This window comes from Schistocerca serialis, chromosome 2 (assembly GCF_023864345.2).
Source record: "Schistocerca serialis cubense isolate TAMUIC-IGC-003099 chromosome 2, iqSchSeri2.2, whole genome shotgun sequence".
NCBI lineage: Eukaryota > Metazoa > Arthropoda > Insecta > Orthoptera > Acrididae > Schistocerca > Schistocerca serialis.
The window spans coordinates 709158347-709180858 of NC_064639.1; the positions used below are offsets into that span (position 1 = coordinate 709158347).

General features: G+C 39.0%; 1 protein-coding gene across 1 annotated transcript in view; it reads left to right on the plus strand.

Annotated features, from left to right (window-relative positions):
- LOC126457883 (synaptogyrin) overlaps nucleotides 1–18814 on the plus strand; it is a 73288-nt gene extending 54474 nt beyond the window's left edge. Inside the window, exons 4-5 of the mRNA XM_050094552.1 lie at nucleotides 9214–9394; nucleotides 15255–18814. Of these exons, the coding sequence (XP_049950509.1) occupies nucleotides 9214–9394; nucleotides 15255–15292 (219 nt within the window). The 3' untranslated portion in view covers nucleotides 15293–18814. The remainder of the gene's footprint in view (nucleotides 1–9213; nucleotides 9395–15254) is intronic.
- The last annotated feature ends 3698 nt before the right edge of the window (nucleotides 18815–22512 follow it).

Here is a 22512-nt window from a genome sequence, read left to right on the forward strand (position 1 = left end):
AGAAGCACTCAATACACTTACGCGATCACAATGCCACAAATATAGAATACATCACATACATTCAGCAACTGAAAGATTCACATTAAGCAGAAAGGAAGGAGGAAGGGGATTTATCGACATAAAAAACCTACATTATGGACAGGTAGACAATTTAAGGAAATTCTCTCTAGAACGAGCAGAAACTAGCAAAATACACAAAGCAATCACTCTTATAAATACATCTGCTACACCACTGCAATTTCATAACCACTTCTACAACCCTTTAGATCACATAACATCAACAGATACGAAGAAAGTAAATTGGAAAAAGAAAACACTACATGGCAAGCACCCGTATCATCTAACACAGCCACACATCGATCAAGACGCATCCAACACATGGCTAAGAAAAGGCAATATATACAGTGAGACGGAAGGATTCATGATTGCAATACAGGATCAAACAATAAACACCAGATATTACAGCAAGCATATTATTAAAGATCCCAGTACCACAACAGATAAACATACATTTACATCTACATTTATACTCCGCAAGCCACCCAACGGTGTGTGGCGGAGGGCACTTTACGTGCCACTGTCATTACCTCCCTTCCCTGTTCCAGTCGCGTATGGTTCGCGGGAAGAACGACTGCCTGAAATCCTCCGTGCGCGCTCTAATCTCTCTAATTTTACATTCGTGATCTCCTTGGGAGGTATAAGTAGGGGGAAGCAATATATTCGATACCTCATCCAGAAACGCACCCTCTCGAAACCTGGCGAGCAAGCTACACCGCGATGCAGAGCGCCTCTCTTGAAGAGTCTGCCATTTGAGTTTATTAAACATCTCCGTAACGCTATCACGGTTACCAAATAACCCTGTGACGAAACCCGCCGCTCTTCTTTGGATCTTCTCTATCTCCTCCGTCGTACCGATCTGGTACGGATCCCACACTGCTGAGCAATACTCAAGTATAGGTCGAACGAGTGTTTTGTAAGCCACCTCCTTTGTTGATGGACTACATTTTCTAAGCACTCTCCCAATGAATCTCAACCTGGTACCCGCCTTACCAACAATTAATTTTATATGATCGTTCCACTTCAAATCGTTCCACACGCATACTCCCAGATATTTTACAGAAGTAACTGCTACCAGTGTTTGTTCCGCTATCATATAATCATACAATAAAGGATCCTTCTTTCTATGTATTCGCAATACATTACATTTGTCTATGTTAAGGGTCAGTTGCCACTCCCTGCACCAAGTGCCTATCCGCTGCAGATCTTCCTGCATTTCGCTACAATTTTCGAATGCTGCAACTTCTCTGTATACTACAGCATCATCCGCGAAAAGCCGCATGGGCCTTCCGAGACTGTCTACTAGATCATTTATATATATTGTGAAAAGCAATGGTCCCATAACATTCCTCTGTGGCACGCCAGAGGTTACTTTAACGTCTGTAGACGTCTCTCCATTGATAACAACATGCTGTGTTCTGTTTGCTAAAAACTCTTCAATCCAGCCACGCAGCTGGTCTGATATGCCGTAGGCTCTTACTTTATCAGGCGACAGTGCGGAACTGTATCGAACGCCTTCAGGAAGTCAAGAAAAATAGCATCTACCTGGGAGCCTGTATCTAATATTTTCGGGGTCTCATGAACAAATAAAGCGAGTTGGGTCTCACACGATCGCTGTTTCCGGAATCCATGTTGATTCCTACATAGTAGATTCTGGGTTTCCAAAAACGACATGATACTCAAGCAAAAAACATGTTCTAAAATTCTACAACAGATCGACGTCAGAGATATAGGTCTATAGTTTTGCGCATCTGCTCGACGACCCTTCTTGAAGACTGGGACTATCTGAGCTCTTTTCCAATCATTTGGAACCCTCCGTTCCTCTAGAGACTTGCGGTACACGGCTGTTAGAAGGGGGGCAAGTTCTTTCGCGTACTCTATGTAGAATCGAATTGGTATCCCGTCAGGTCCAGTGGACTTTCCTCTATTGAGTGATTCCAGTTGCTTTTCTATTCCTTGGACACTTATTTCGATGTCAGCCATTTTTTCGTTTGTACGAGGATTTAGAGAAGGAACTGCAGTGCGGTCTTCCTCTGTGAAACAGCTTTGGAAAAAGGTGTTTAGTATTTCAGCTTTACGCGTGTCATCCTCTGTTTCAATGCCATCATCATCCCGTAGTGTCTGGATATGCTGTTTCGAGCCACTTACCGATTTAACGTAAGACCAGAACTTCCTAGGATTTTCTGTCAAGTCGGTACATAGAATTTTACTTTCGAATTCACTGAACGTTTCACGCATAGCCCTCCTTACGCTTACTTTGACATCGTTTAGCTTCTGTTTGTCTGAGAGGTTTTGGCTGCGTTTAAACTTGGAGTGGAGCTCTCTTTGCTTTCGCAGTAGTTTCCTAACTTTGTTGTTGTACCACGGTGGGTTTTTCCCGTCCCTCACAGTTTTACTCGGCACGTACCTGTCTAAAACGCATTTTACGATTGCCTTGAACTTTTTCCATAAACACTCAACATTGTCAGTGTTCGAACAGAAATTTTCGTTTTGATCTGTTAGGTAGTCTGAAATCTGCCTTCTATTACTCTTGCTAAACTGATAAACCTTCCTCCCTTTTTTTTTATTCCTATTAACTTCCATATTCAGGGATGCTGCAACAGCCTTATGATCACTGATTCCCTGTTCTGCACATACAGAGTCGAAAAGTTCGGGTCTGTTTGTTATCGGTAGGTCCAAGATGTTATCTCCACGGTTCTCTGTTTAATTGCTCGAGGTAATTTTCGGATAGTGCACTCAATATAATGCCACTCGATGCTCTGTCTCTACCACCCGTCCTAAACATCTGAGTGTCCCAGTCTATATCTGGTAAATTGAAATCTCCACCTAAGACTATAACATGCTTAGAAAATTTATGTGAAATGTGTTCCAAATGTTCTCTCAGTTGTTCTGCCACTAATGCTGCTGAGTCGGGAGGTCGGTAAAAGGAGCCAATTATTAACCTAGCTCGGTTGTTGAGTGTAACCTCCACCCATAATAATTCACAGGAACTACCCACTTCTACTTCACTACAGGATAAACTACTACTAACAGCGACGAACACTCCACCACCGGTTGCATGCAATCTATCCTTTCTAAACACCATCTGTACCTTTGTAAAAATTTCGGCAGAATTTATCTCTGGCTTAAGCCAGCTTTCTGTGCCTATAACGATTTCAGCTTTGGTGCTTTCTATCGGCGCTTGAAGTTCTGGTACTTTACCAACGCAGCTTCGACAGTTGACAATTTACAATACTGATTGCTGCTTGGTCCCCGCATGTCTTGACTTTGCCCCGCACCTGTTGAGGCTGTTGCCCTTTCTGTACTTGCCCAAGGCCATCTAACCTAAAAAACCGCCCAGTCCACGCCACACAACCCCTGCTACCCGTGTAGCCGCTTGTTGCGTGTAGTGGACTCCTGACCTATCCAGCAGAACCCGAAACCCCACCACCCTATGGCGCAAGTCGAGGAATCTGCAGCTCACACGGTCGCAGAACCGTCTCAGCCTCTGATTCAGACCCTCCACTCGGCTCTGCACCAAAGGTCCACAGTCAGTCCTGTCGACGATGCTGCAGATGGTGAGCTCTGCTTTCATCCCGCTAGCAAGACTGGCAGTCTTCACCAAATCAGATAGCCGCCGGAAGCCAGAGAGGATTTCCTCCGATCCATGGCGACACACATCATTGGTGCCAACATGAGCGACCACCTGCAGATGGGTGCACCCTGTACCCTTCATGGCATCCGGAAGGACCCTTTCCACATCTGGAATGACTCCCCCCGGTATGCACACGGAGTGCACATTGGTTTTCTTCCCCTCTCTTGCTGCCATATCCCTAAGGGCCCCCATTACGCGCCTGATGTTGGAGCTCCCAACTACCAGTAAGCCCACCCTCTGCAACTGCCCGGATCTTGCAGACTGAGGGGCAACCTCTGGAACAGGACAAGCAGCCATGTCAGGCCGAAGATCAGTATCAGCCTGAGACAGAGCCTGAAACCGGTTCGTCAGACAAACTGGAGAGGCTTTACGTTCAGCCCTCCGGAATGTCTTTCGCCCCCTGCCACACCTTGAGACGACCTCCCACTCTACCACAGGTGAGGGATCAGCCTCAATGCGGGCAGTATCCCGGGCAACCACAGTCGTAGTCCGATCAGGGGATGCGTGGGACGAGCTGGCCGTCCCCGACAAACCCCCATCCGGACCCCCACAGTGATGCCCATTGGCAACAGCCTCAAGCTGTGTGACCGAAGCCAACACTGCCTGAAGCTGGGAGCAAAGGGATGCCAACTCAGCCTGCATCCGAACACAGCAGTTGCAGTCCCTATCCATGCTAAAAACTGTTTTGCAAAGAACGTCTGAACTAATCTACAGAGAGCGCAAACAAATAGACACAAAATTTAAACGGTTATTAAAATACAAGATTGCCTAGTAAATGCAGTAGTTCTGCTACTTGCGCACTGCTGACACTGCTCGGCGGCGGAAGGAGACTACGCGAATTTACACTATTCAGGTACTAAAACGCGATGCTACACTCTCAAATACTATAATACGCCCAAAATTTATGAATTAAACAATGCAAGTACCAAAAACACGCAAAGAAATTAAGAATTAAACTATGTAACAAATGAGTGAGTTAGGAGTATACGACTTGCTGCTCAGCTGCTTATCCAACGGGGGCTGGGAGCAAACAACAAATAGAAACAGTAGACCACATCACAAGTGGATGTACAATACTAGCAAATACAGAATACCCCAGAAGACATGACAATGTAGCAAAAATAATACATCAACAACTTGCCTTACAACATAAACTTATAAAACAACATGTTCCCACATAAAAGTATGCACCACAAAATGTACTGGAGAACGATGAATACAAATTATACTGGAACAGAACCATTATAACAGATAAAACAACACCACATAACAAACCTGACATCATACTCACCAATAAAAAGAAGAAATTAACACAACTAATCGAAATATCCATACCCAATACAATAAATATACAAAAGAAAACGGGAGGAAAAATTGAAAAATACATCCAACTGGGGTCCCTGTTTAGTTGTGTGAAGTAATTTTGCAGGGAGAAATGGATTGCAAAGTGTTTGAATTGACAAACACACAAATTGCAGGAGAGGAGATTTGGCATCAAATTTGTGCATGTGTGCGCATATGCATTTGTGTTAGCTTTTTTGTGTAATGTATATGGGGTGTTTGTTGTAAGGGATAAGGTAACTACAGTCCTTGCAGAATTATTTTACCATTGACAGCTATGAAGAAAGTGATGAGGTACAGGAAGAAGGTATTGCAGGGATTTAACCAATCTGAGGAGCTGTAGCCCCAACGAACACTCACTGTTGCCAGACAAACCTTTACACCACCATTTAAACAACTATTGCTTGCACTGTGACAAAGTTTAAATTGTCCTAATTTCTTGTGGTGTAGGTCTTTGGGCAAAAAGGCAATCTTATGGATCTAAACTCTTAAGAGGGTTGCCCAGAAAATAATGCACCACATTTTTTTTTCAACAATTCTTTATTGAACATAATGACAATTACACACCTGAAAGAATGGTTTTTCATTTACACAACCTATTTTTCCATGTAATCTCCATCCTGTTCTACTGCCTTCATCCAGTGGAAAAAAAACCAATGTTTGTCCTGGTGGCGGAACCAATGCTTCACTGCGCGAACTTACTTAGCAGATTGACAGATACAGTGCCAACTGCTGAGTTGTAATTCATCTGTCCTCGCGAATGACATCATCAGCTCATTGTAACATGTTAGGTGTGACAGCCGTGGATGGTCTCCTTGACTGTTGCAAATCGTAGAGCTCCATCAAATTGCCTTCTGATGACCTCACCTTCCATGCTCAATGATTATTTGTACTTCTGTCGATAGCAAATGCTCCATAGACTTTGCACAAGTGTTTATGGATATTCCCCACAGTTTCTTTCTATGCAGTGAGAAATTTAAATGACGGCACATTTCTTGTAACATACATCACCCACAGATGCCATTTGAAACTGTCCTGTAGCTAAGCTATCTGTCGGAAGTGACAAACTTGGTATGCTCACTCAGGAGGCTTCAAATAATACATACGTAACATTTGGCATTTGTAGCATTGTTTTCGGCTGAGGAAAAAAAATGTGCTACATTACTTTCTGGACAACACTCGTGCATACCAAGATTCCTTATACACAAAATTGACAAGCTGGAAGAATATGGGCATATCATTAGACTGCCACCCTGTCACTGACATATATACCCAACACAGTTGATGTGGACCCAAATTAAGGGTTACATTGTCAACAATAATTTTAAAAGAAAATGTTGTCTGCAGTCAGTTAGCAAAGAAGCTGTTAAAAAGTTACTTCCCAAGACTGGGAAGTAAACTACAAAAACAAATAGAGGTGGAGTCAGTTCAGTGGTTGGTATTATATAGTTGTTCCTGTTGACTGTTAATAAGAAACGTGTTGCTAACAAATTTCTGAATAAGCGGATCTCAGAAACTCGGCCTTAATCACTCAAAAGTAATCCCCCTCCATGTCTGCATTAAAATATTGCAATACTGAGATAGTGTATTCTGTATTGTTTTTGTTCTTTCTTCCAAACCAGTAGTTTTCTCACTTCGATTAACAGGCATATTTTTTTAGTGTTACATTAGAAATCAGTAGAAAGGTTGATCATAAAATGTAGTAACAGGTTATTTACAAACCTAACACTCTCTGTTGCAATGAAATCAATGGGAGGGGGGGGGGGGGGGGGGGGGGGGGGGGGAGGGGGGGGAACTGCCATGATGATTATGTGCAAGAACAGAATCGTGCTCCAACCTGGAATTCTGAGACCTATAACAAGAGATAATTTTAGTAAAATGTGATGTTAATGATGAAGGTATATTATATAGATATAATATTTTGTTTGCTTAATGTGTTCACCTAAATTCAGTAACATTGTTAGGAAATGCATTATCCTGGATGATTTGAGTTTTTTATCTACTGAGACAAATAGGTCACCTCCATTTCCCATTTGCCTGTCCTTTCATTATACACAGAAATTTTCCCCAGAAATCTCACTGCTGTCAATTTCGGGTTTCAACCAACTTTCTGTATCTAGAATTGTGTGAGCTTCATTGCTTTTCATGAACACTTCAAACTCTGGCACTTCGTTGTGAATGCTTCAGCAGTTCACCTTTAGGATTTTAGTAATATCAGTTGGGGGACCTTACACTGATACGTCTTGGTTTTCTACTACTATTGGTATCTGGATTTGATGGAGAATTGCCTAATCTAAAAGACCCTTGTGGGCACCCCACACTGTCAGCTAAGTGAATAGTTGCCTCTGATGTGTTGTGCACACCTGACCTATTTAGGGGACACTACAGTTCTCAACCATATGGTGCAAGTCCAGGAAGTCCCAGCATAGCTATAGCTTGTCGCAGAACTTTGGAAGTCTCTGGCTTGTTCGTTCCACTGTCATGGTCAGTTCTGGGGGCAATGCTGCAAATTGTGAGCTTTTTTGAAATTCCAAGCGCAAGTGTGTTCTTCTCATCTTTCTCTGCCAGTTGCTGGACTGAAACAAGAATGACCTCGGAACACAGAAGGCACCATTTATTCAAACAGCCAACACAATTTGCAGTTTGTTGCACCCTGTTCGCTCAGTGGCTGTCAGAATAACCTCTTCAGCATGTTGAATGAGGCCCTCAGTCACACGTACTGAGTGCACCTTGTCCTTTCCTGTCCTGTGCTTCCATTTCCCTAAGGGGTACCACCATTTGTCATAAGTTTGAACTGCCGACAATGATAGACCCCCATCTTGATCCTACCTTCTGCCACCACTTTTCTCTGAACTGTGTGGATGGGAGTTATCCTTAAAACACTTTCTCCACTCCCAAAATTATTCTGACCTTAAACTACAACCACCTCCTCTCCCCATACCCCACACCCACCACCCAACAATTTCCACCCCCCCCCCCCCCCCATCCTATCACTTCATCCCTTTTCACATTCTGTCACACTCTTTCGTGTGCCAGTATATCAGCCTGTCTTAACCCCTTCACTGTCCCTCTCCTTTCCTAGTCCTTCATTTTTCCTCTTTACTTCCCCCTACACCTCACCTTCTGACGCTGCACCTTCAGGTCTTGTCAGGCCACCATCTAATCGTTGCATGTCCCGTCAGTGTTCTCTTCTGTCACCCGTACCTTGCTATCCCTCCTCTTTCCGCACACCATTCCAGATTTCTATTCACATGAAATCGCATTCCGGTTGGAGCTTTCAGAAGTAAGGTTTTTTTAGCCAAATGCTATAATTTGTAACAGGCTTTTTGTTGTATCTCTGCAACTCAACGGGTCATCTTTACAGTGAGTAGCAATCTAGTTTTTTCTAATATTGTTGATATTCGAACCTGGGGTTTCCATTTTTAAAACACACAATTCTTTGGACTGGCCAGGGATCAAAGCCCAGACCATTGGGATCTATAGTGGGATACTTAGTCACAAAGTGACAATAATGCAAAAATATGGCAATTTCAAAATTGTTTGGAAAGCATTCGGAAAGGCTTCTCCTATCTGTACAAGAGACTGGGAACCCTGAAGTACCTAATGTTATGCCCATTCGTGTACTCAGCCATTTTAATTTGTTGTACCTGTATAAAACACTGTGCACAAAACATGTCAGATTATAATTGTTTTGGAAGTTGCTCATTATTACAGGATCTACCATTGGTGGGCCTGGATTAAGTGGTAATTGGGGGCCAGCTTTTATAGTGGGTATGATTGCAGGGTAGGGACCTTAGGTTAGGGACAATGGTCTGAATCTATTATATAACCAAGGTTATGGCTTTAAGTCGAACCGTTAAATGAAATTCTCGTCTTAATATTTTCACCACACCATCCGAACATCGTGGTCCATTTTCCTTGTAATCTCTGTGATGTATTTGCTAAAAGATGGTTTTGTTTGTCTAACATGTGGTATTGAAGAGACTTTTCTTAGCTTATCATACCCTGAGTGTATTTATAAATTGTTGTTCAATGAAACTGTGCTGAAAAGAGAATTCATATTCTATTTGAATTACTTTCATTTTTAGGATATAAAATTGGATTGTAAGAGTTCTTTTGCATATCTTGCAGGATCTGTATAAACTCATTTACCATGTTGTTGACTGTGCGATATTCTGTAGGCAGGCTGTGCGTGGTTTGCTTACCAGCGATTCCGCCAGGGAAGTGATGCTGCATTCAATCCCAGTTATGAAGCTGATCCAGGCTCTGTTCCTGGAGGTGCTCCATATTCCTCATATCCTGTCAGTCAGGATGTTGATGGGGCTTACCAGGATCCACCATTTTCGGCTAATCAGACAAGGGGTAAGCATATACTTTGGTAATAATTGAGTACCCTTGTTAAGACGACCAGAAGCTTAGGCATTAGAAGTCATTAAAATATGCAAGTAAAAAGACATAAGTAGGCAACAAAAAGCAACATGGAAAAACTTACATTATTCCTTTTTACTAAATTATACATTTCCATCATATCTGTGTTAATGTTATGTTGTATTTTTAAAATAACTTGGAAGTTTTAAAGAAAATGCTAATTGTACTCTACAAAAAATGAAATTTTTCTTGAAAGCTTATGCATTACAATGCTTATTGGTTGCACATAACAACAAAATGCTTTTGTAAATTTTCTGGAGTCATTTTAAGCCTCCTGTTAGCTAAAACGTTTTTCATCAGAGAAGATAATCTCTCAACGTCTACAGATGTAACTGCAGCTAGTCCAGAACATCGAACTGTTGTCAGGTCTGTTTCTACTGCAGTATAATTATCACCTTGTAGAATTTTTGAATACACGATTTTATGCTTTTTCCCTGACTAATCTCATTTCCCATGCACACTTTCCAATCTCTGCACAGCTGTCAACCAGTTTTCACAGATTTCTTAAATGAATGCCCCATTTCTTTAAGCCGACAGGTCACTTGTGGGAGGAAACCAAACTCGGCTAGGGACCTGAAAATGTTGCATCTATTTGTGGTGAATTTCTTGGCATCTAAATGATTAAACATAGAAATTTGAGTTCACACTTCTGGCTGAAGACCTAGCCTTAGTTATTTGGTAGCTTTCCAGGTTTGCTTTTGCAAAAACTTAAGTAGTTTTTAAATAGTACTTGCTTGTTTTCTTCTTTAAGCTCCATTTAATCTTTAAACAGATCATATGTTACTAAGCACCACCATTTTTATGCGTTTTATCTAGAGTGTTTCTTGACATTTTTCTTTTTCCACCAATTTCGATAATTACAAAACTGCAAATGATTTTGAGCTTACATGGGCATTTGTAGCGGTGCGACTTGTACTCAACAGTGCTGCAGATGGAACTGACAAGCATAGTGTAAAAGTAGAACTGAAAATAAAAATTCACAATTTAGGGGAAGGCTTGTGATATTGTCAAAATATATGTTAATAAGTTTTGTTTTCCATATAGTGCAGAGTGCGGATACTGTATACTGGCAGTTGGCTGTGAGCATGAACAAACTAGAACTATGACTGCCAAGAGGGAGAGGTGCTGTGCGGGGGAAAGAAGAGTCCTCTCGCAGAGCAGCCAGTGTACATCTATATTTTTTTGTGTGTGTGTGTGTGTGTGTGTGTGTGTGTGTGTGTGTGTGTGTGTGTGTGAGCAGAACTTCACATATGGTCATAGGGATTGCCGATTCCTACTAGTGTTTTGATGGTAGTAATCAAACTCCATGATGGACAATGATTAGTTTCTTCACACATTTCAAAACAAGAAAATAAAATGAGCAACACTGTCGGGGATGTTCAGTGTCGTAAATGATGTAGTTCAGGCCTGGCCTGACCTGTACCAGTATTAAAGCAACCATAGTCCAAAGCACCCAACACCTAAAACTGCCACATTGAAGTATTTACATTATATTAACTTTCCAACCGTAGCTAGCAGGCAAAAGTGTTTCTTTGTTCTAAGATGCTAGGCTGCACAATTGAGTTGTATGGTGCATTACGTGATGTACACCTTACACAGACCATTCAGCCACTCAGAATTGGTAGGTCAGCAGAGCATCAAACATACTGATACATCATTACGTTCATTTACTTTTTATTTTGCAGACCTTTTCTTATGCACATTATCTTCAGAAATTGGGTTTAACGAGATGATTCGCAATACCAGTAACTGAAAAATGAGTAAATCTTTGGTATTTATATGCCGAAAACAAAGCTGTTTCAAACTGTCTCTGTTAAAATAGTTCATTGGAATACAAGTAGCTTGAAATAGCTTTAATTAGCTAAATTCACATTTTTGCATGTTGAGGCAGAGTTTCCAATTATATTCACAGTTAACAAAAATTGTGACTTTTTGATGTCCCAAGTTCTTTCTCATTTCCGAATATTTGAAAAGTTTCTTTGCTGCTAAAAGTAAAGATGCTTCATTCTTCAGAACAGTGATCATCTTAGTTATACTCATAACATTTTAAGTGTAGTAGACTGTTGCTATACCTATGTCCCAATCTCATTAGCATTGAGGGGCAATATCTTTGAATGTCTGAATCCTAGACAGGGCTTTCACTAGAATCTCCTTAATACTGGAAAATAAATTTATCAACATCTGGAAACAAACTTTGTATCTCTTCTTTCAACCTGCAAAAACTGTGAGCTATGCTCGTAACATGAAGCATTTTCGGAAATAGGATTTGAGGACTTGAACACGTTGGCTATTGTGGCCTTGGGGCTGCAGCCTGATGCCAGGTGGCCACAGCAAAGGTGTGTGGCAGTCAAGATGTTAAAAGGTGCTTTCTCATGAATGCTGCAGTGTCTAACATGAAAAGTAATATACAGTAAAACCCCTTCTGTAAACTTTTCAGTGGACGGACCCAAAAAAGTGTAAAATACAGGGCACCATAGGAAACACAAGTAAAAATGACTAAATTAATCTTACTGTCATTCTCTTTATATTGTTCAAAAGTATGAAATTAAAACAGTTTAATTTTGTTTAAAAAATCTTAAATAATTGTTTTTGCTTCATTCTAGTGGCTATTAGGTCTATTCTTTTGTGAAATCACATTAAAAAGGGATTTTTGTTGTAATGTGAGACATATCAATAATCATTTTTAAAAAAACTATGGTAAATAAAACTTTTAACACAGTACTCGTTAAATAACTAAAGTTACCAGTCCTCATAAACAGAACAGTAAGCACGAAATAAACAGCTTGGTGCCGACAATGTTACTCATTTGAGGGACGTTCCTGGTGATGAAGGGCGGAAATTGTCATTATGTTATGGAACATCTTGATGAGGAATGTTTGTCAGGCTATACCAACGTAAGACTGCGCGCCTAGTTCAGATTGGCATGTTTCACACAGAAGTAACAATTTGTGAAAACCCATTATAGACACAGCTGTCTCAAAAAACAGTTTATATGTGTAAATGACGGAAAACTAATTTGAAGCTGTTAAAACGCAATGAGCAGAAGGCAGGTTGCCACTAGTTACTATCTTCAGATAATGATTATCATTAAAGCAGTGACTGGGCGTACTTTCTCACCCTTCCAAACATTGTGAACCTGTAATACAGGCGACTGTGACTGAACATACCTGCAGTGAAAATATTGCTTACCATGCTAATGTTATGTTACATGATTAGTAAATTCGTTTGGAAAAAGTGCATCATATTCATGCTCAGACTACAAATATCTGTACAAAAATTCAAATTAAGATCATGGTAATGTCAAAGAAAATGTAAAATGTGGGAAATGTTGTAACACACCACCATTAATGGTAGCAAAGCATTGTATTGAGAGAATAATACTTGTGTTGAGATGGACAGAAATGAATGTGAAAAGCGGGGAAAATGTAAAAGTAGGAACTGTATTATATTATCATACTGAATTTCTACTGACCCAAACAAGGTCTCTCTCTCTCTCTCTCTCTCTCTCTCTCTCTCTCTCTCTCTCTCTCTCTCTCTCTCTGTGTGTGTGTGTGTGTGTGTGTGTGTGTGTGTGTGTGTGTGTGTGTGTGTGTGTCGGTCCCCCCCCCCCCCCCCCCCCCCCCCCCCCCCCCCCCCCCTCCCAAGGCACTCTGTTGTAAGCGGAAATGCTTTTGATTCGCCTTTTGAAGGATCTAATGGAAGACAATGGTATTGGCAATGAAGTGACCTATAGGATCAGTTGAAAGTAGGTCTTTGAGTTCCATTCCTCATAACACTTTCACAAACTTGACTCACTCGGCACAGATTCATTCCTTTACTTCTCCAAAAACTGTCTTAATAGAGGATACTGTAGTTTCAACAATTGGCATTATTCATGATAGCAAGCAAACTGTAGGTCTATTGAAGTTTTTACACTACAATGGCCTTATTCAGCATATGTATTGCAAGGAAATTATGAAGCAATAAATTTATGAAATACATAACACTTGCTATTGCTTTGGTTATGGGATTATGTGAGGTTAAACAAATTTTATATGATAACTTTATGCTGGAGGAAGGGTATGATTGCTTCACCTCTCCTTATTTTGTTGTGTGGCATGCCACATTTTTGTTTTGCAGACAACAAAACCATGATTTTGATTGCAATAAATTTGTCACTCATGTGGACAAAGTGTACTGTTCTGTTAACTATGTGCTGAATGCTTATGTATCCTTGAAATTTTGTCATTTATGTTTGTCTGAAGCAACACCGTTAGTGTAATACAAGTTGACATATCTTAGTGACTGAAAAGATTCCACCCTTCCTTACACACTGGATTTTGAATTTCTCTTTGGCATAAAATTAAAACAGTTTTTCTTCTTGATTTTCTGTTTATGGCTACCAAAAGTAACTCAAAAAATAAATGTCACTTTCACTACATGTTCCATTGTTAATTTTGTTCGCCAAATATTATTATTGATTGTGCATACTTGTTTTGTCATCTTTGTTGAGACAACATTAGAGCCAGATGTATTTTTGTCATCAAACCAGTGACTGACACGCAGGTATAATCAATATTCATGGAATAAAAAAAGTTGATGTTATTCCCACTGGGGCAGCACTCAACTGTAGACTGTTTTGCCAATTACTCACCCTTGGTAGCAAACTAGCTACAAAGCAGGTGAAGCCTGTGAAAAGTTTCTCAGTCCTAGAGGCATGCTATTATCAGTAGCTGACACACAAAACAGCAGTGATCTGGACTTGTCTCTTGGTTCAGGACACTGATTGACGCATACAGTGAACTACACCTCACTCTCTCAGAAGATCCTTTAGCTGTTGTGGACAAGTTAACTAAGTACTCCAGGACTCTCCATATACTGAGGACATGTTTAAATGCAACCCCTGGGTTTCCTCTAAGTGCTGTTGTGTTTAACATCCCATTCCAACAACGCCCTCACTGTTAGATGACTTACTTCCATATCTTGGTAAACAAACAAAATTAAGAGTATTTGTCGTACAACATATGTGCCTTTTTCTGTGCTATCATTTGCAAAAAGCTACGTTTTGTCATCTTCGAACATTAACGAAGTACGACAGGATCATTCCCGATGTTCAGGGACAAAGATATGGATGTCACACGTGACCATCTGCCATACATAAAAACCAGTAACTTGCAGATGAAATAAGAAATCTTTCTGCTCTTAATTTCAAATAAAATTTAAATATTTTGCCTGAATTTCATAAACAGCATGTATGGGCTAAAATCGACCATACGCAAACCTTAAGTAATGTGGTTTTACATCTGTAAACTCTTTAAAATTTCATGCAGTGATTTAATCTGATGCAGCACAGTAACTGTAATGAATAACAAAAAAATTTCCTTTATTGAGTAAAGATGTAAGACTGAAAAATGTGCTAAATAAATTTTTTAGCTGAAGAGTTTTCCTAAAATCTGATATGTATTTCAAAGCCACTGGAACACAGTTGCTCAGCACAGGCAGCAACATTAGGTGAGCAGTACAGCAGCAACAAAGCTGCTCTCAGCACAGAATGTAAAGCGTGACTGTGTCATTCAAAGGGTTAAACACACAAATAATCTTGCATTTATAACAAACATAAAATCATTCAGAATTACGTTGATCATACTTGTTTATTAAAAATGTAAACATAGAATTCAAAACACATTTAACACTGAGGCATTCCATTCTGTGTTTTTGTGCTTGTTCCTTAGAGAATTAAAACAGATGTTGTGTACTGTATCATGTTCCCATTTCATGGACACATTCTCACGAAATTCTTATGTTTTTATTCCAGGTGCAATAGGAACAGACTACCAAGCACCGGCCTATTGAAGCTCATTGACTTTGGTGTACTCGTGTGTCTTAGAAAGAAAAGTAAATTGTTGCTGTGCAGTTTTTGTTGGACCTTTTTGTTACGTTCTGCAGACATTTAGAGCATTATAGCTTCAAATCATTTTAAAAAACCCATTGGGTTGTTGTGATATCTAAATGTTCTAGCATAATGTAGATGTTTTAATCATAACTAATATCTTTATGATTGGAGGTCAATAAACTGTTATTGTTCTGACAGTTACAGTTGAAGGTTAGGGTAGCTGGTTGACATAAATTGTGGTATAGATATGCAGTGAAATGCTGAAAGTACGAGCAGTTGCTTACGTTAAGTTTCTTAGAGGACAGTGGTATGAACCTTGATTAGTGTTTGTTTTTAGAGTTACTACCTGACCTCATATAGATCGTTGTTTACAATGTTTTGCTGCAGCTCTCGTATTGAAGTTTTGCCTCATGAGTTATGAAGATGCCATGCCATGGTTCCATACGCATCATTCTCATTGTAGTTTCTTAGCTTTTTCCATCCTTAACTTTGAATGTTATTACAAAATATTTTAAGTCCTTATTTAATCTCTTTAGTTTCTTAACACAATAGTAATAAATACTAAATGAAAGCTTAGGTCATTATCTTAAACATATGAATAAATTATCAAATTTCTCGTTGTGCAGGAGACGATTACACAATTACGTTTGACCGTATTATCAAAAAGGCTAAACAGTTAATAGACTTAATACGTGGCCTATTTGTAAACAAATGCCATTGTAAATGGTCACTGCTGAAGTTCGTGTAAGCATTCCCGTTAAGAATATTAATGAGAATGCTGTTGGAACATTCTGAGTACATGTGTTAATATCCTGCCTTTATTTTAAAAATTAATAATCAAATTAAGAGAAATTGCAATAGGTAAAAAAATTCTGAGAGTGTTCTCACTTTCTAAGTTTGAAACAATTATTGCATGCTTGCCACTGTAGTACATACAGAATGCATGAATATATATTGTCCACTGTGTACTGTGTTGTTCGTGCTTCATGGTTGGTATGATATCCTGTAGAACCTCTCTAGTCAGTGACAATTAGATCTGGAGATGAGAAGTTCATTGCATTGCTTACATAAATTGTTTTATTTATTTTTAGAGTAATTAAACTTATGTAATCAAGCCATCGTCTGTAAAAGTGTAAGTGAAAGGTATGGTGTTCAAAATTAGAGTTTGAGTGCAAGGCAATGACATGGGCATGAAATGCAATAATTTCTTGTACCAATTTCTGCACTGCATGTTGTAGTTATCTGCATTTGTTGAAGACTGCCATTGTTGAATCCTGTACAAAGTAGGATACCATCATATTTAATTTACAAAAGACATAAGTGATAATTCTCTTAAGAGCTATTTTTACTGAATAATGTAAGCTGCAATTATCATAAGTGACATACATGTTGATCTCCAAAAATTCTGAAATCGTTGTTGTATAATGAAATGCTTATATGTAAATATCATTTTTTAATGTTAATGATCTTTATTATGACATCTATTAAATGAATAAATTTGAGAGGTAATCAGTTCGCATAAAAAGTAGTGTGAATTTTGTTTCACGTATTACTTATCATTATTACCTTTCATAATTTTGTATTACGGCATGGTGACAATGAAGAATTTTGTGAGCTAGTTCAGTGAAATTCATGAATTAAACTGAAATTTTCCTTATGGTTCACATGCCGATTATTTCAACGTAGAAGTGCAAATGTACTTCGCTTAAAGTATGTAATAGTGTTTAAGATTTTTTTCTGCTGTTCACTTAATTATCTACGGTCCCATTCAAATAACACAATTGTTTCACTAGAGCTTCCAGGGAACAGATGTAGAAATGCTTTGAGTCCATGTGTAACAGCACATGTTCAAGAATAATAAGATTTCACTAACACTTGCAAAGTACAAAACATTTCATATATACATATATAGATATAAATATATATGTGTGTAATATATATTGCTGACCAAAGAACCATAGGCTAATCCTTAGTTAAGTGTATTGAGCTCTATCTAGATATGGAACTTTCATGTTAACTGTGCTGCGTGGGTACATTCTCGGTAACTGTTCTAGCAAGGTTGCAGATTTGTTTAATGTGCTTTGCAGTGTGTGCCTTATTTGAGGTGTGAGATGTAAGAAGGCTGCAGCAAAAGTTAGTGGTATTGAGTTTTGACAATTAGTTGACTTATTCAGCAGTTACAATTTTTTATGATTTGGAAACCTTTTCTCCTCTTTGCAGGCAATCTTTAGACAGCCAATTGTCTGTGTGTGTATGTATGAGTAGTGTAGAAGTGACTTTCATACAGTGGCTATAGTTCAGAGAGGCAAGTTTTTCTTCCCTGAGACGGTGCATCTTAACACACTGAATGTCTGTAGTACTTAAACTGTGCTCTGCAAAATTATTTTGCACATTTCTTTTATCTAGTCTGAGAGAGCTTTAGTGAAAATGAAGTAGGTTAATGTATCCATAGAAAATATACAGTCATATTTCTGCGTAGAATGTAGGTCCTCAATTTGTACAATGTTTGTGGACCTTTGGGTAGTAAATAAAATACAAAGACCAGGCTATGTCGCCAAGACTAAAAGTTTGCTTAATTATGGGTTTTGTAATGTAGTTGTTAACTCATTGTTGAAATAATTAGACAGTTGTTAATGGTTAATCCCCTCTTAATTTAATAAAATATTTGCCCAGAAATAAAACTGTAGAAATGAATTTAATGCAGTTTACACAATACGTGATATCCTCAACCTGGTGGCCTATTCCAAAAATAAATTGCTTAATATTTTTAATTTTTCTTGGTTTACAAGCAAACCTTGAGGTTATCTGTACATTCATTGGAAAGAGTTTCATGCGATTTATTATAGTTTTTTTATGAAGTTTACAGTTTTATTGGATTTAGATAGTGTGTATGTATGTATGTATGTACATATTTTCAAAAAGAATATGAAGTACTTAAATGGTTATAGGATAGGGACAAACTGTCGGACTGTTCAGTTAACTGTAGTTTAAACTCATAAGCAATAAAATTGTATAATATTCATGGTCCTCATTTAGACTCATACAGCTCTGTTCCTATAAGGTGTGAATGTTCAAGATGCCTCCTTGTTGTATTACTCCTCCCCCATTCCAGACTGATGTTATAAACCATAAGATTCTTGATTATGTATTACTCCACCCCTGTAAACCCATAATGCTTCCTCTAAGAGGTTGCAGGATAACAGAGCACAATATGATTTCATAACTGGATAATTAATGTGTAAAGATGTAATAAAATTGTGGATTTTCGTGCAGTTTGTCTGTAAAGAAAGGAATTTCTTTGAAAGCTAATCTTTATGGCGGCAGATTATAACTCTTATCTTAAGTCAGTTTCATAAATATTAATTACTAAATTTGATGTTTGTGTGTAATGTCCTAAATGTTTTGTTTACTAAGGAATGTATCTTTGTGATTGTTACTCAGTTGTGGTTGTTCATAATAAAATCTGTGCAGAAAATACTAAACCCTGCTGTTGTGGTATATGGTGTTACAGTACTCAAGACATCAGTTTATCAAGTGGTTGACAGCGGCTGCATATTCATCAAAAATGCGCTTTCACAACCATCAGGTTATAAAACCCATGTTGCTGTTATGATCTAGTTTTGAGTATTTTGTTAATCGCTTTGCTGTATTGGGTGTGGTTGTATAGTGTTCCTTCAGTGCAAAAAATTAAGGGAGAAATACTGAAACTCTCTCTCTCTCTCTCTCTCTCTCTCTCTCTCTCTCTCTCTCTCTCTCTCTCTCTCTCTCTCTCTCTCCCCCCCTCCCCCTCCCCCTCCCTCTCTTCCCCCCCCCTCCCCCTCCCTCTCCCCCTCCCTCTCTTCCCCCCCCCTCCCCCTCCCTCTCCTCATTGGCCCCCCTCCCATTTTATGGACAAATTTTGAACAAAGGTCAGTGAGAAAGTAAAAACTGGTAACAATGCACAGCTTGCTATTCTTGAACTTAATCAAGAAAGTAGCTTAAATTAAAACTTTAATTCCTGTGATTATAGTGACATGCAGTGCTTTAACCTCGGAGGTGTAAATGCCTTAACATGTGTGTCTGCCTTACCCACACTATTACAGATGTATATACTTATGTTACATGTACCATCGTTAGTTAGGACTAGGATTTAAAGATGGCCCAGTCCAAGAATTTCGTAAAGCACCTCGAAGCGTTGAACTGTGTTGCCCTCTGTTAACCAGGTATGCAGACTGATGTAATTTTGGTATAAGAAGTGCTTCCAAATAGTGTTGCTATCAAGTAAAACTGGGTGTCGCAGGTCAGTCTCAAACTTGATTGTTAAGTGTGCAACAAAGTTACGTTTGGCTTTTGAAACAATTTGATTCTTTTGCTTTAAAGAGCTATATTTTCTGTAAGCCTCCTGGAGCATGTGCTCAAAGTTAAAATGGGAATGCATCTGTTACAAAAAAGAAATTTGTAGAACAAAACCCTGTTTGGGTGGTGTGCAGAAACTCATTTATTCTTCACCCAAATTAACCAATTTATCTTTTGTAAAAGTAAACTTTGTGTGTAAAATTTAAATAACTAGATTCCTAAATTATTACATTTCATGAATAGCTAGATTTTGCTATACGGTCAAGACCAAATGTATGCAAAAAATTTAGTTTATTCAGTTCTTAATGAAAATTTCTTATAAAACAATATATATTAGAATGATGGTTTGCCTTAGATTTTAACTTTGCACATAGCACATACACGATGACAACCCAGAACTGTACAATAATTTCATCAATAAAATAGAAGTGAGTAAATACTTGGAGCTAAACAATATTGGGTTGAAGTCCGACTCTTGTATGGCATTTGAAGAATGATGCACAACATGACTGGGATTGCTGAAGGCAAATGTGGAAAAAGTGGCTTGTAAACAGTGAACACAGTATACCACCACCACCACCACCACCCTCTGTGAGATGATTTGCTGATTGTAGACATGGATGAAAACAATTTTATCTTCCAATTCGACAGTGGTACTAAGCATAGTTCCATGAAGTCTGAAATTACTGTACAACACTTTGAAACAACTGAACACCCTCCAGTCTTCTTGTTAAAAATTTGTGGAATATATTAGAATCCCCCACTAAAATCAACTAACTGCAAATAAAAGCAATCTCATGGAGATAATTCTAGACGACTGCCACAAAATCATGGGGACATCAAATCAATAAGTGCTTGCAGCTTAACATATACTTGTTTTTGTAAGTAAGCCTCCTTTATCTCTGATAGTAATTTATCCTTGTACAAACCCTTAACATCAAACTGCCGCTGTGTTGGATCACTTTTCATGAAAGAAACGTATTTATTTAAGTGGTGTTGACACAAACCAAAACAAAAGAATACATAAATTACTGACCTGTTTTTGAAGATAAATGAAAAAATATGTAATATAAATCTTGAGGCTGATTTGAGTGGGTGTGTACAAGACTCCATTATTAATGGGACAAATTGTCTTGCCCTTACTCGTGATTATTCGTCATGAACTGCTGTCAGTGGCAGTAATGCGCATCACCTCAGAACTGTGCAGTGTGAGCCTGCTGTCCTCATCAGCAATTGCAACTTTGCGGCGATGCGTAGGTACAATCTCTGCATTGCCTGCCCATGGTTGGTTGTGTGGCTGAAGTTGTGATATCACAGTGTCTGAAGGCGGATGTTGGCAATGGATGGAAGAGACCTCACGTCCTCTTGTTTCCGTGCCGCCTCACCAACTCCACTTCCACTCCAAATCCATCTCTCAGCTCAACTCCTCTTTGAAATTTTCGTCCAATGAAAACATCAAAAGGAAGAAAATTTCGAAGAGAAGTTGAGCTGAGAGATTGCACAGAAATGAGTGGACATGATGAAGTCTCTTCCGTCCATCGTCAATCAGTATCTACCTTCTGACACTGCGATATTACAGCTTCAGCCATGCAACCGACAATGGGCAGATAGTGCGGAGATTGTAGCTGGGCCTGGCAGAAAGCCGTGATCGCTGTTGAGGGCAGCTGACTCGCGCAATGCCTGCCACCAACAGCAGTTCACAATGAATGATCATGAATAATGGTGAGACAATTCGCCCCCCCCCCCCCCCCCCCTCTCGTTAATAACTGTCATGTCCACCCGCAGTCAAATCGGCCCTGGGATTCATAATTTTGTTTTGCTTTGTGTCCACAGCACTGAAATAAATAAGTTTTTCGTGTTTTAATTATCCAAGTAACCTTTTCACCTTCATACATAAACCCCTTAATTTCATACCCTTTGTGTTTGATTTCATTTAATTATTGATATCAATGAATTGCTGGCTCCTAGTGTGGGGCAATCGCATTAGTCATCTACCTGTCATTTCCTGTCTGACAACAAAGAGTAGAATCTCAGTTCGCCACATAAAAAACAAATTAAAAACAGCTGACACAGACATGAACAGCATTAAGCAGTATAGTGATATTTTATTGTTAAGGCAGTATACAGACTTTCTTTGATTTTTCTGCCTTTCTTAACGTACCTTTTCTCATTCCAGTTCCCTGAAAAACTCCCTTGTGATGGATATACGGAACATGATGAACAAGTGAATACAAAATTACCAATCGTATAACCAGCATGAGAACCAATAAAATATTAGAGATATGATAGTTCTCATCGGTTATGATTACAAGTGCACTGAAAACCATTCACAGCATTAATTCAGAATAGAAACTAGTCCAGACTGTCTGGAACTACTTTCTTCAAGTTACAATCTGCAAAAAGATGTGGTACTTCACTGGGTACTGCAGTCTGTGTCAGTTCAGGACAGTTAATTGGCAGCTAAGGAATCCTGCACTAATCTGTAGTAGAGCAGTTTGTTGTCCCCATACATGATGTGTTGCTGTTGAATCAGTGTCATTCAGAGGGAGGAGTGTTTGCAAGTGTGCGACAACAATCTTGGTGACACTTGATACTGTATCATGGTGTAATCTTTTCAACCACTGACATACTTGTCTGATCAATCAGGTTTTACAAAATAACACATGCTGTTCTCACATTGACTGTGTTTTATTCAACAGTTGTTGTTATCCAGTACTGGCTGCACCAATTCTTTTCTAAAGAAAATACATAGATTAGGTAAAGACGCTTGACAAGAAATTTGCTAAAATTAAGTCATTTTAATCCTCTTAAACAATGTTCGATCTGTAGGGATCAGATTATGTGG